The 14,037-nt window shown below is 28.5% G+C and overlaps 2 protein-coding genes across 2 annotated transcripts; both read left to right on the forward strand.

Moving 5' to 3' along the window:
- Nucleotides 1-7,088: 7,088 nt before the first annotated feature.
- LOC106767389 (probable polyol transporter 3) lies at nt 7,089-8,828 on the forward strand. The gene is made up of 2 exons (XM_022782656.1): nt 7,089-7,296; nt 7,430-8,828. The coding sequence occupies exons 1-2, from the start codon at nt 7,197-7,199 to the stop codon at nt 8,791-8,793; spliced, it is 1,464 nt and encodes a 487-aa protein (XP_022638377.1). The 5' UTR covers nt 7,089-7,196; the 3' UTR covers nt 8,794-8,828.
- Nucleotides 8,829-9,523: 695 nt separating this feature from the next.
- On the forward strand, nt 9,524-12,688 carry LOC106769340. The gene is made up of 3 exons (XM_014654930.2): nt 9,524-10,012; nt 10,090-10,308; nt 12,324-12,688. The coding sequence occupies exons 1-3, from the start codon at nt 9,791-9,793 to the stop codon at nt 12,393-12,395; spliced, it is 513 nt and encodes a 170-aa protein (XP_014510416.1). The 5' UTR covers nt 9,524-9,790; the 3' UTR covers nt 12,396-12,688.
- The last annotated feature ends 1,349 nt before the right edge of the window (nt 12,689-14,037 follow it).

Below are 14,037 nucleotides of genomic sequence, written 5' to 3' on the forward strand. Positions count from 1 at the left end.
TTTATCGAGCTGGAGCTCCACTAAACCTGTCGAAGTTTGGTTTTGTTTTTCCTGCCAAATTGGGGATTGATATGTGGACTATAGAGGAAGAAAGCAAAATCAAAATTGTTGTCAGACACCGGCACAAAAGTCGTAAATCAAATTCAGTTGACTAAACAGATACGTCCTCTTCGCCCTTTTTCTTATTAGATCTATCTTTTATAGTTCATGTAAAACATGGTCCACGTAATCCTATTACTGATTATACAAATAAAATTTAAAAATATTATATTCAGGAAAAAAAAATATTTACATAAGCAAAGCAATCCGATGACAATGAAATTACACGCAATTAACACAGAACTTAGCAATTTCTAGTTTTTATGTTGCAGTAAGATGATGATAATGTAAGTGTTAGATTTGAAAGTATAATTATTGATGTAGAACAAATATGCATGGTCTCTTTCGGTGACCATTCCTGAGTGTAGTACTAACTGCGCACAAACAAAGGTGTAGCCTGATTCCGTATGGCCTTTAAAATATTGCAGTAAGCTTCATCTGAGGTAGGTCTTTACAGTTCTCTCAAACACCATCATAAACTCAAGCTTTTATATTATATACAATGTTGTTCTAGAATGAGTTCATGAATGTGCTTCCAATCTTAAAAGCATCATTTCTCAAAGTCAGATGATTACTGTTATAAGGTATGCCTCTAGGACAGAGCGACCATATCATTTCACCAAGACGTGACACAAACTCTAGAGCAACTTTTAATTCTACGGGTGTAAGGATTGATTTGATGGAGATAAACAAGATGGATTTTGGTGGATTTAAATACGAAGTTTAAGTTGTTTTTTAAAGAATTTAGATATGAAAGTAAAGTAGATTTTGGAGTGAAGTTATTGAAATATTTAATTAATGTGATAGTTAAAAAAAGTTATAATAGATTAAAGTAAGATTATTAAATTGTTTTTAATGTTAAAAATAATATAAAATGATATTTAGATAATTTAAAATTATTTTAAATATTTTAAATAAATAAAATTAAGAAAATATATATATTAATTGAAATAAATAAATAATACAATATATTTGGTATAAAAAATTAAATATTTTTTATTTTAATAAAATTTAAAAAATTAAAGATTTTTTGTCACACAACTAATAAAGTCAACTTAAAATATAACATAATATAGGATATACATACATAAGAAGAAATAATATGATTTATGATCAATATAAGTGAAATATCTTTATTTATATAAGTTTACAATTTATTTCAATGATATTGTATCGGCATCTTCATGATACGTCTTGTACGATATCTGTGTGTAAAGAAAGTCATAACATTGTTTGAATAAGTTGTTATTTGAAATGTTCATGCTTATTAATAACTTAAAAATGTACACTCTAGTAAATTGATATGAAAGGGTTTCAGGAATTAGATTGTATCTTTCATTAAAGATGACGATTCGACATTCAATAGTTGCAAGACAATCAACATTGACAAACATTTGTCTTTCAAGATCATTTGATTTTGTAAGTCCCTTATTTTTTAATCCATGAGAGTTGAAAACATATAACACAAAGTCAAAATAAAAGTCGTTAAAACATCATACAACATGAAATTAAATTGAATTCATTCAATTGTATTAAAAAAAAAAAAGAGTCGAAGGATACACATATTTTAAAAGTGTCCTAATTATCGTTCAATTATTTAAGAATTAGATTCACATTGAAATTGACTTCATAGTATTTATTAGTCATTGGTCAAATGTGATAAATTTTCTTCCATCTTTATGTGATAAGAATTACAATTATGAATCTAAATGAATATTTCAAACAAATTAGAGGACAAAGTTTAATTAATATTTTATCATTAACATTGATTTTGTTGTATTTTTATTTTTAATTTTCATAATCTATATCAATATTTTTCATGGGATTTCGATTACAAATTTTCCTATTTTATCTTTAATTATATTTTAAGATTATAGTACAAAATTAACAATAATAGATGCCATGCCATATAAAAAAAATAGAGTGAAGAAAAACAATAAATAATGAAAAATGACTCTCGTGTAAGTTAAAAAAAGAAGGAGTTATGTTAATGGCTTTGACAGTCATAAAAATTCTAATATTGTAATAAATTACAATATAAAAGTACGCAATTCAATCAACAATTTCGAGCACAAGAATTTGAATAATAAAACACTTGTAGTAACAAATTGAGTAAGTAATGAACTTCTAAAATGATTTATAAAAATAATATCAAGCTATTCATGGAAAAATATATTAAAATATTAATGTCATGTATTCAAATTAATAAATTATTAACATGTATAGTACAAATTGTTTAAATTGTCATTTTTTTTCTGCACTCCCTTTTGAAAGAATGTACCATTCAAACAAAATCTAAATCTAAATTAAATTTAATGTAATAAAAAAATTATTGTTATTTGTATATGAAGAACATTCACCTTCTTGAATTAATTTCAATCATAATAAAATTCAATTAAAGCTGATAAATGAGATTTTAGTTAAAACAAAATTCAAATTTAATTAAAAGTAAAGAATGTTATTTTTGCTACATTAGCCACCCTCTTTGATCAATTAAAATAAAACACTCTTTTTTGGAAACCTTGATAACTCCTATGATTAGGATTTTAAAGGATTCAAAGAGTGATTAATTTTGAAAACTTAAGTTTGACGAAATATTGATAGATGAATTGATTTTACTTTAATAATTTGTCATTTTTATTGTAAAAAGTAAAATCACCTTTCTTTCTAGTCATACATAAAACCTTTACCACAACCATAAATAAAACCTGTTGGAAGTTCCACATCGACCGACTAGAGATAAAACCAAAATTATAATATATAAGTGAGCTGTAAATATCACTTTATAAGCCGGTTTTGTGGGGTTGAATTAGGCTTAAAAACCACTTCTTGAACATTTCTATTCCACCTAGACCGCTATTGGACCATCTAATTTCTACGCACGAGATGTCTATACCTCGATGTCAAGAGAGTGTATTGGAAGTCCTACATCAACTAGAGATAAAACCAAAATTTTGTAGGATTGAGTTAGACTTAAAAATCATTTTCTAATAAAACCTTTACCACAACCATACACAAAAACCTTTACCGTGTCCACCTTTTAGCAAGATAACATAACATGCTAAATCATCTTATTCTCCATTTTGTAAGGATGACATATCATATTCAGTACGTTTCTTTTACAACTATAGTGAGAATTATATGCACGAATATTTTACCCTGAAATGTGCATGCATGAACATGTCATCACAGAAACATGCATGCTATCTTATCCTAAAAGGATAATAAAATAAAAAAAACTTATATTTCTTTTATTATTTATCATTTATCTCTGAATTATCTATCTTGCTGTAGTTTTTTAAAAACGTATTATTTATTGGTAAGAAGGTTCAATATATACATATATCTACATCTTTATACTGATTAGATATTGTATATTTTGAGTCAAGTACTCAAAAAATTGTTTTTGATATCATTTCAAAAAAAATTTATCAATAAAAATATTTATGTGTATATAAACATATATCAACTCTTCTTTTATTCGAGATAGAATTTTGTTTGTACTTAACATTTATGAGTTCATGGTGTATATTTTTAACTTTGGTACGGTATATAGAAAAACGAAGGATTAACTGCTTCCATAGATTGGTACGTTGATTTGTTTGGAGCCACAGTTAGTGGCGATGTATATAATGTGATACCTTTTGCTTTTAGGTGGCATGTGTCATCGCTTTCCACCCTCCACTAATCCATTTAGTCTTCATTCACCATCAAGCATATTCTTTTTCTTCTTTCTATCACTTCAACCTTATATATCTTCATCAGTACTATACCCACCAAACCCAATATCCCAAAACAAGAAAATTTTCAATTTTCAAGAAAAGGCCAACTTGTAATTTCATAAAAAGAGATTTTGTTCATTTTAAGGGGAATTACTTTAGAACAAAGAGGGAAAAAAAATGGAACATTGCCACTAAGGAACTGAAAAGGCTAAGGAGAGGTTCGGTCTAATATTCTGAATAGATAGATGTTTTTAAAAAATAGCCAACTTAACTTCTTTTTTATATATATATAGTGTTTGAAAATAACCTTTATCAGAAATTAAATGACATAACGACTTAAATTAAAAAAAATCAGTTAAAATGAATGTATACTTTATTTTACAACTATTATTTTAAACTTTAACTAAACATAACCTTAATGTATTATATGTCAATTATTTAGCTCTATAGCATTTGTTTAGACAGAGATGTTAATTTTGAATAAAATAATCATTAGGAAACGTTCTCCTCAAACATAAGAGTAAAGTGCTGTAATATTTAATAATTCACTTTTTTTTTTTATATAGATCTAATTCACTATCAAAAACCTCACAAAAAACATGAGAACATTTTTAAAATATACTTCTGTTAAGTAAGTTAGATAATTTCTCATGCATTAAATATTTGATTTTATTTTTTATTTATATTATTGTTCTAATTGTACTACTTCTATTTTCTTCTCAATTTTAATCTGGTTTACTTTTTACCACTGGTTGTTTGTATTAAGTCCAAAATATGTTTCTCTGTTATATTTTATTTTAAAAGGCCATATTGACTGAAACTTGAATAAAAAGTAGTAAATATTTGAAATTAAAGTTTTTAAATAAAAATATTTTTCGTATAAAAATTAATTTAACCCATTTGTTTTTGTAATTGAAAATATATATGAATATGGATATCATTTTATTGAAAACATAAATTAAGTAATTACCATTTAGTAAAAATATGGTGATACTAAATATTTATTAAACCATGGTATGTCCTTTTATTAAAAAGAAAAAGAAGAAAAGTAGGTATTTATTTTAACACTGCAAAAAAATTATTAAATAGCAACCAATTTTGAATACAAAAAATAATTAATTATTATATTGACCAGGTTAGGTAATATTTTATAAATTAAAAATTATTGACATAGAAAATTATAATTATTTTGTAAATTAAATTTTAAATTGATTTAAAACTTTAGATACCAAAGTTGTAGTTACTAATCGGTAATAATAAATATCCATGAATTAATGTTTAAATTAGTTTCTAATTTAAAATTAGATACTATTTTAAAATTAATAATAATAATTTATTAAGACTTTTATAATTAATATTAAAGATTAATTTAGATTGTAATTCAGAAATTAATTATATTTTTTATTTATAATAAAGATATTATAAATACTAATTGCTTTTATTTTGAAAATGATATTTAATATAATTAATATAATAATTAATTATTTTCTTTTAGAAAATTTCTTGCAATTTAATATTTTGAACGTAAATTCAGGAGATATGACATTAGTAAAAATTTAGTAAAAATGAAGAACAGGTGCGCAGATTCTTATTCAAATTAAATGTTAATATGAAGTCTTATTTAATTGGTATAACACTATTATATAATAAAATAATTAAATAATAATAATAAAACTATGCTTACCTTCATTTTTTATTAAGTTGAATAATTAATTCTTTAACATATAATTAAAAATTTTCTATTAATACATACATAAAACTTTGATATATTTTCATCATAAACTTTAAAAATAAATAAATGAAATTTTTTTAACTCGATTAATTAACATTTTTTACATATTATATTTAAATTATTTACACTATTTAATATGTTTTTATTTTAATATCATTTAAAAAATATTCAATAGGTAAAAAATTTAATATAATTGAATTAAAAAATTAAAATGATTATATTTATTTATTTATAAGTTTAAAAATAAAAGTATATAAAAAAATTATATATAAATAAATTTTAATTCTACATTAAAAATTAAAACTAAAAATATATTTAATTCAAATTATTTAAAATTTGTAAAACATTCTTAAAATAAAATAAAATATTTTAATGGTGTGAGTGTGTTCCAACACTATCTATCTCTGTCATGAGTATATTTTTAGTACTGCAAGGGAAGGTACACTTCAACGCGGTAAGATAAGACTTTGAACAATCTTTTTATCCTTCCGCTTTTGTGTATCATGCTTTAGATCATAGAAAACAACACGTTTATTATTTTTGTCTAAAAAAATCTATCATGCACGTTTATTTTAAGGATTTTGATACTTAACAAATTTTTATTAATAATTTTTTAATAATAAATTACGCGTGACTATCTTATTATTACTTGATTTGAATTTATTTTTAAAACAATATTTAAAATGAACTAATTATATACTATTATATATATATTAAAAAAATATCATAAAAAATTATTAAAAAAATATTTTCTTTATTTTGATCTCAACGTTCAACGGATAAAAGAATTAAAAAAGGAAAACTGTTTATTGGATAGAGATAAAAGAAATTAATGAATAAATAAAGTATAAAATAGGAATATAATCAATTATTTATTTATTTTCTACCTAACATGCTAATTCAAATTTATCATCTAATTTATATTTGGAATCAAGGATTTGGCTGTAGTAGAGTTGCATCCATTTAAAATCAACTTTACAGCTCACTTCACTGTCAGACTTGATTAATGCCAGACACAGATTTTACTGCATAAGATAGTTGAATAACCCTACAATTTACTTCAATGCAATGGTTGTTATCCAAAAAGTCTACTCAGCACATATCCAACAGATTGTATCAGTAATCTGGTTTTGTATTGTGATATGTGCCAATCCTTATCCATTTTAATCATAATTACTCTTCAATCTGTATTTCTTTTCAACTGCTGAATTTTTAAAATTTGAGAAAAATTACAAAAATACTTATTCCATCTTAAAGAATCATAAATAACAGCTTAAAAAATGAAGAAACGTTTAGAAAACAAATAGAGAATAGGGAGGAATTATAACCCAAAATAACCTAGCCAACCCCGTGCCACATGGTTTAACTAATTCAAACACAACTTTTTCTCTTGTTTATATTTCCAATTTCCCTATTTTGATTGGACTTTTAGGTCATAATTTTCTTTATATTATATTTAGTATAACAGCAACCACCAAGTATCTCTTGACAAGTTCACAGTTAGTGGGAACATATCAGTCCCTATATAAACAAGTTTCGACTCAATTCACTCTTCAGAAAATCTGTCACTACCGAGGAAGCCAAAGTCACCTGAAATTTAAAGTATTATAACTAAATTAATATTAATTACTGTTATCATCATAATGGAGCAGGGTGGCAGAGAAGACCAGACCACCACCTTCAACAAATATGCCTTTGCTTGTGCTATAGTTGCTTCAATGGTTTCCATCATCTCTGGTTACGGTAATTTTGCATTCTCTCTCAATTTTTTCATTCTTTTTCTCTGCTATATTTCCCCCTTTTTTTATTTTCCTTTCAAGAGAAGTTAGGTGTAAAATATATGTATAGTTTATTAAACTCTGTTTCATTGTTTCAGATACTGGTGTGATGAGTGGAGCAATAATATTCATCAAGGACGATATTGGAATCAGCGATACCCAGCAAGAGGTTCTTGCAGGAATCTTGAACCTATGCGCGTTGGTAGGATCATTAGCTGCAGGAAGAACCTCTGATTACATCGGTCGTCGATACACAATTTTGTTAGCCTCCGTTCTGTTCATGCTGGGTGCAATTCTGATGGGATACGGCCCCAACTATGCAATATTAATGGTTGGAAGGTGCGTTGGAGGTGTGGGTGTGGGTTTTGCTCTTATGATAGCACCGGTTTACTCGGCAGAGATTTCCTCTGCATCATCCAGGGGTTTTCTAACGTCTTTGCCGGAGCTTTGTATCGGCATTGGCATCTTACTTGGCTACGTATCGAACTTCTTCTTGGGAAAATTGACCTTGAAGCTTGGATGGAGGTTGATGCTTGGTGTTGCTGCGCTTCCTTCACTTGCTTTGGCTTTGGTTATTATGGCAATGCCAGAATCGCCAAGGTGGTTAGTGATGCAGGGTCGTTTGGAAGGTGCGAGGAAGGTGCTGTTGAAAGTTTCAAACAGCACAAAAGAGGCCGAACTTCGTTTGAGCGAAATAAAAGTGGCTGTAGGGTTTGATGAGACGTGTGGCAAGGTCCCTGAGAAGTCACAGGGTGAAGGGGTTTGGAAAGAGTTGCTTGTGAGGCCCACACCGGAAGTTCGATGGATGGTGATTGCAGCAGTAGGGATTCATTTTTTCGAGCATGCAACTGGCATTGAAGCTGTGATGTTGTATAGTCCCAGAATCTTCAAGAAAGCTGGTGTGAGAAGTAAGGATAAGCTGTTGCTTGCGACTGTTGGAATTGGTCTGACTAAGATAATTTTCTTGTTGATGGCTTTGTTTTTGCTTGACAAAGTTGGTAGAAGGCGCCTCTTGCAAATAAGCACTGGGGGGATGATTTGTGGGCTCACACTTTTGGGTTTTAGTTTGACCATGGTTGATCAATCCAGTGAAAAGGTATTGTGGGCTTTGAGTCTTAGCATTGTGGCCACATATGCTTATGTTGCTTTCTTTAACATTGGGCTTGGGCCTGTGACTTGGGTGTACAGCACGGAGATATTCCCTTTGAAGTTGAGGGCGCAAGGGGCTAGTATAGGAGTTGCAGTGAATAGAACCATGAATGCTGTGGTTTCCATGAGCTTTATTTCAATCTCCAAAGCATTCACCATTGGTGGCAGCTTCTTCATGTTTGCTGGTGTATCTGTACTCGCTTGGTTGTTCTTTTACTTTTTTCTTCCTGAAACCAAAGGCGTTCCTTTGGAAGACATGCAATTGGTTTTTAGCAAAAAATCCTGCGCTAAAAACCTAGTTACAAAAACTTAATAAGATTAATGAGACTTTTTATTGTTTTGCATTAGATAAAGAGTATACATATTGATGAAGATGAAACTTGAAAGGTGATGATAGAATGAAACGATTTTTTATATCATATTTTAGGTATTTTCTAAATAAGAAAATTTAATTTCATTCAGTATAATAAAGGTCAAACATGATGAAACTAAACAAGTCGAAATAATAAAATAAATTTCAAAACAAAAATAGAATATTTATAATATAAATTACCTACTATAAATTAGAATAAAATTCGTAAAACCAAAAGTAATCTCAAATTAAAAGCATTGAATCAAGTTGCCTAATTAAGAACTGGTTTAATATCCCATTTTAATTAAAAAACAAAACAACTTAAAGCTTACGTATTTGATACAGTTCTAATTTCTCAAAGTTTTATTTTTAATTATTATACTGATATTAAATATTGAATTGGTGCATTTAGTGAGGAAAAGTTTGTGTAGACTATAATAGACGACAGAGGACTCGACTAAATTTGTAGTTTTAGCATTTAACTAATCGTTTTAAGTCCTAATTTAAATGTAAACTAATTTGAAGTTTAAGAGCACTTGGCAAAGTGGAAAGGGTTAATTAATAAGTGTGACGAAAACGGTGTCGTCTATTTGTCGGTTGCACGCGGTGTCGATGTCGGTGGCTTAAGTCTAATCAACGGTCAGCATTGCTCCATCTAAAACAAAGGTCAATTTATCTTAACGAAACAGATATTATTGCGGTATCCCACTATCCAAACAGACCACGATTTCAGAATTATTTTCACTAACTAAAATAGTATTAATCACTGAAATTCTGTGGTTCAGTGTTGTTCTTCAGTTTAGATCGGTTTGATTTCCCCTTTGGACAAATCTGAGTCTGAACGATGAAGCGAATGGTGAAGCATCCACCACAATGTTAGAAGAAAGAAGAAAAACGTAGAGCCAAATTTCATACCCAAACAAAACCCGACCAGTTTTGTTCAATTGAAATCCAAGAAATGAAGGATGAAGAGACACTCCCAATTGCGAAAAAGGAAACCCTAACTTCAGATTCAGGTTTATTCGGAAGAGGAAGTTACAAATTCTGGGCACTGGCGGCCATTTTGCTCCTCGCACTGTGGTCAATGTTCACCGGCACCGTCTCGCTCCGCTGGTCGGGGACGCTCAACACCTTCTCCCATGACCTCCACGTGCCGCTCCATGACCACCTCGACGTCCTCGTAGGTTTCCCTTTTGCTCTTTCCGCATCTGGGTTTAACGGCATGTTTGACCTAATAATGGGTAAATGTGAGTGCAGGAAATGGAGGAAAGAGAGAAGGTGGTGAGGCACATGTGGGACGTGTACACGAATAACCGTAGGATCAGGTTGCCTCGGTTCTGGCAAGAGGCCTTCGAGGCTGCGTACGAGGATTTGAGCAGTGACGTGGCGGAGGTTAGAGACGCTGCCATCGCCGAGATCGCTAACATGTCTCTAAGCTCCTTTGATATTCAATTGCCTCCTGTCACACATTCTACGGTTTTTACTTCTCCTCCTTCTTATTAAATTTATTGAACTCGATTTATCTGTGCCACTGCTTTTTTTTTTATTATTATTAAGTATTATATAACGAGTGATCTTATGAAGTAAAGATTGGTTTGAATTCCGATCAAAAGTCGTGTCAGATATAACTTTTCACGCAGTTGTGGTTAAAACCCTATACACTAATGGTGCATTTATTGTTTCCTCTTTGAACCGTGTAAACATGTTTTACATTATCATTCACGTTCCTTAATTTTGTTGACTGTTATTTTAACTATTTTAATAACATGATTTCTTATTAGCAGTAAAAGCTTTTATTATACTAACTTATGCTTATTGTCCACGTATCTTTTAAGGTTTTCCGTTAGGGTAGTTAACTTGCGTTCATGAAATTTTTTTGAAATGAATCCTCTTGAGGAGGAACTTTTCTTCTATTAGATGGTTTACAACGTGGCTTGATTTATTTTTTTCAATTATCAGTGGAAGAAAGTTTTATTTTGTTCATCTTTGTTGGCTTGATTACATGTTTTGTTGCTTGTCTTGCTACAGTTCTTTGATCTCTGCTTTGATTCCATTTTGACTCTCTTGGTTGTGTTAAAATGTGCAAATTGAATTCCCTCTTGTGGCACTGCTGTTTTTTAACCAAGTCTGAGAATTTTAGCTTAGGGCTTAATTCCACCCCTAGGAAACTAACATATAAGGTGAGGACTGTCCATGTTTTGTATACCTATTTACACCATATCTTAGTCGATGTGAAACTAGATAAACTTTCCAACATAGCTATTTAGGCAGCTCAAAGTAGCCGCAAGGCAGGGGTGACCACAATTAAGGGGACTTTCCAATCACTGAGATATTGCTACGTAGGGAACATTTACTGCTACTGAAAAATTATCTGTTAATGGGGGATTTAATTCCCATCAACTTGAAAAGCCGGTGCATAGCATTGTTGAAATAGGAACTGGGCGTCCACAATAATTAAAGGAGACAGATGCGTAGGCCTCCCCTTTCTGCCCTGTCCTGGTGCCCCGTGCCTTGCTTACTCGTGCAAGAATTGAATCCCATTCTGCGCATTAGTGTAAGAGACAAAATTGGACAGTATATGGATTGTTGAATTGTGTGATACAATTAAGATAATGTGGAAGTGTGGTCAGGAGGAAGGACTGCTTGGAAAAGAAAATAAAATGAAAAGGAAAAGTATCTTGATAATTGTTGAGATTGAATTTCTTATTTAGTCTAGTTGTTATTGAATTTCCATTATTACTGGTTGAAAGAGATCCTTGGTGCGACCATTAGAGTTGCTGCCATGTAATTCTGCCTGCGATATACTCGTAGTGGTGAGAGCCTTTAGCACCGTATTCAGTAGCCTCTTTTTTATATAATTATTAGTTAATTTAGGTAGATTGTTTAAGTATCGTAACTGGTGGTGACTCTCAAGGATGTAAGCGTTTACAGAAAACAGACAGCTGTCTGCAATTGTAATTTGTGATTTAGGGTAGCCGGCATAACATTGAAAATTAAGTGTCTCCCCTTGTCTGAATATGTTGAGAACATTCAACATTAGTATTATTTCACATTTTTCTTCCACATAAAAGGGTAAGTTAATGGGTGAGTTTTACGAGTGAACTTGTTTGTATGAACAATGTGGGGATCATATATGATCAGAAGTGTTGGTAAGGCTTATAAATAAGACATAAATTCACTTGTGAGTTTTGATGTTGTTGGTAAGTTGATCTAATGTTTTTCTCTTTATTTACATTTTTTGGGTATTAAGGACGGGTAAATTAACTTGTTTATGTTTATACTGAATTTTTTAAGGAAATGCTGAAAACAACATAAATTTATATCTTATACTTCTTTAAGAAAATCAAGAAAGCAAGAAAAGAATGTAAAAGTTCATCAAGAAATGCCCCAACATCCTTGTCTTAACCAGTTTCTTTGACTTGCTAGAAGCTGATGCTTCAATCTAGATGTTTTTCGAATGCATGTATCACTGCATTTATGTACCATTTCAGAGAGCACAGGAAGTTGATAAGAACCTGGAGCAATTGGAGAAAGGTAAAGGTGCAACCTCCGAACGTGCATAGATATTGGAATGTGAAGCAACCAAAGGATCGTGTTACCTTATCTTGTGGTTCCCCGGCGGAGTCATACTCCGGTTTTCATGCATCCGTAACACGGAAAATTATGTACTTTATCTGGTTGTGATTCTTTCAAATTTTGCAGTCAACTTCATAATGTTCACTGTACTAGTAAATTGGAACGTGATAAATCAGATTAAAAGTATATTTCTGGTTTGATTTCATATATATACTTGGTTTCTATTTTGAAAAATTGTACTCGGTTTAAAAAAAATGAAGAAAACAAATACTCGTTTCAATTTATGGTTATCCATGTGCTGTACTCCTGTAGATAGATGACCCATACTTGACACTCAGGGTTCCAAAATCGAAATAGATGAAAAATAATTCCAAGTTAATTTTTTTCTGATACTTCCTTAGGAAATAATCATTTCAAATTAGTTAAACTATCAGATGAAATTTTAATTCAGTTCTTTTGTTTTAAGTTGATTCGATTAAATATTTATTTTTCAAAATGTGACGTAATTTGACTTTTTTTACACTATGTTAACTCAATGTTTTTAATTTTCTTTTTTTTATTTAAAAAGAAAAACTTCATCCAAATGAAAAATATTAATTTAATTTTTTATTTGTATTTTATCTTATTTCAATTCTATTTTTTTTTTTAAATTAAAACAATTTTATTTTCTTCTAAATTAAATTATATATATATATATATATATATATATATATATATATATATATATATATATATATATATATATATATATATATATATATATATATATTTATTAAAATTGATATTTTTATTAAATAAATATCTTTAACTATATTAAATTTATATTTAAATTTTTGTTTTAAATTTTGATATATTAGTAATTTCTATACATTTGATATCATAAAGTTGGTTTAAAAATAACAATATTATAAATTTAAAAGGAAATTTTAAAATAGTTTTATAATAATTTAAAATAAATATATTTAAAATTTAAATAAATATAATGTAAAATATTAGTCTAAATAAATTTATTTTTATTAAAAATATTAATTAATAAAAATGTTATTATAAAAATTATAACATTTATTAAATGTAAAAAACGAGATCCAATCCGTTTAAATAAATTTCAATTTAAAATATAAATTTAATATTGTTAAAATTTTATATTTGAATGTATAATATTGTTACTTTTAAACCGATTCTAATATTTTTCATAGATATTATTAATATATAAATATTTGAAACAAAATTTAGATAAAGTTTAATATTGTTAAAAATATTTAATAAAAATATTAACTTTAATATAATACATTTATATAAAAGTTAAATTTGATCTTAATTTGAAAATGATGAAATTATTAATATATAAAATAATATGACAGAATTGAGACAAAAATATAAATAAATGGATTAAATTGAGATTTTTCAAGTGATATAAGATTAACCTAAAAACGAAAAAAAAAATATAATATTAACGTCGAGAACATCTACTATTATTTATAATAATTGATCATATAATTGTTATTCATAATGAAAGAGAACATTTATCTATTTATATGGTAGACCATGTTTTTAAGAATTTTTACCGATTCTAAACTTTTAAAGACAAACAAAAAATGATAATAGATCTTAAATTATTAGTAAAATGAA

Source organism: Vigna radiata, chromosome 7, assembly GCF_000741045.1.
Source record: "Vigna radiata var. radiata cultivar VC1973A chromosome 7, Vradiata_ver6, whole genome shotgun sequence".
NCBI lineage: Eukaryota > Viridiplantae > Streptophyta > Magnoliopsida > Fabales > Fabaceae > Vigna > Vigna radiata.

Excerpts from the sequence above, each read along its gene's own strand:
- LOC106769340 (XM_014654930.2), top strand. The coding sequence starts at position 9,791 with ATGAAGGATGAAGAGACACTCCCAATTGCGAAAAAGGAAACCCTAACT. Across the intron at positions 10,013-10,089 it reads ATGACCACCTCGACGTCCTC|GAAATGGAGGAAAGAGAGAA; the intron begins GTAGGTTTCCCT and ends ATGTGAGTGCAG. Across the intron at positions 10,309-12,323 it reads CTCCTGTCACACATTCTACG|AGAGCACAGGAAGTTGATAA; the intron begins GTTTTTACTTCT and ends GTACCATTTCAG.
- LOC106767389 (XM_022782656.1), top strand. The coding sequence starts at position 7,197 with ATGGAGCAGGGTGGCAGAGAAGACCAGACCACCACCTTCAACAAATAT. Across the intron at positions 7,297-7,429 it reads TTCCATCATCTCTGGTTACG|ATACTGGTGTGATGAGTGGA; the intron begins GTAATTTTGCAT and ends TCATTGTTTCAG.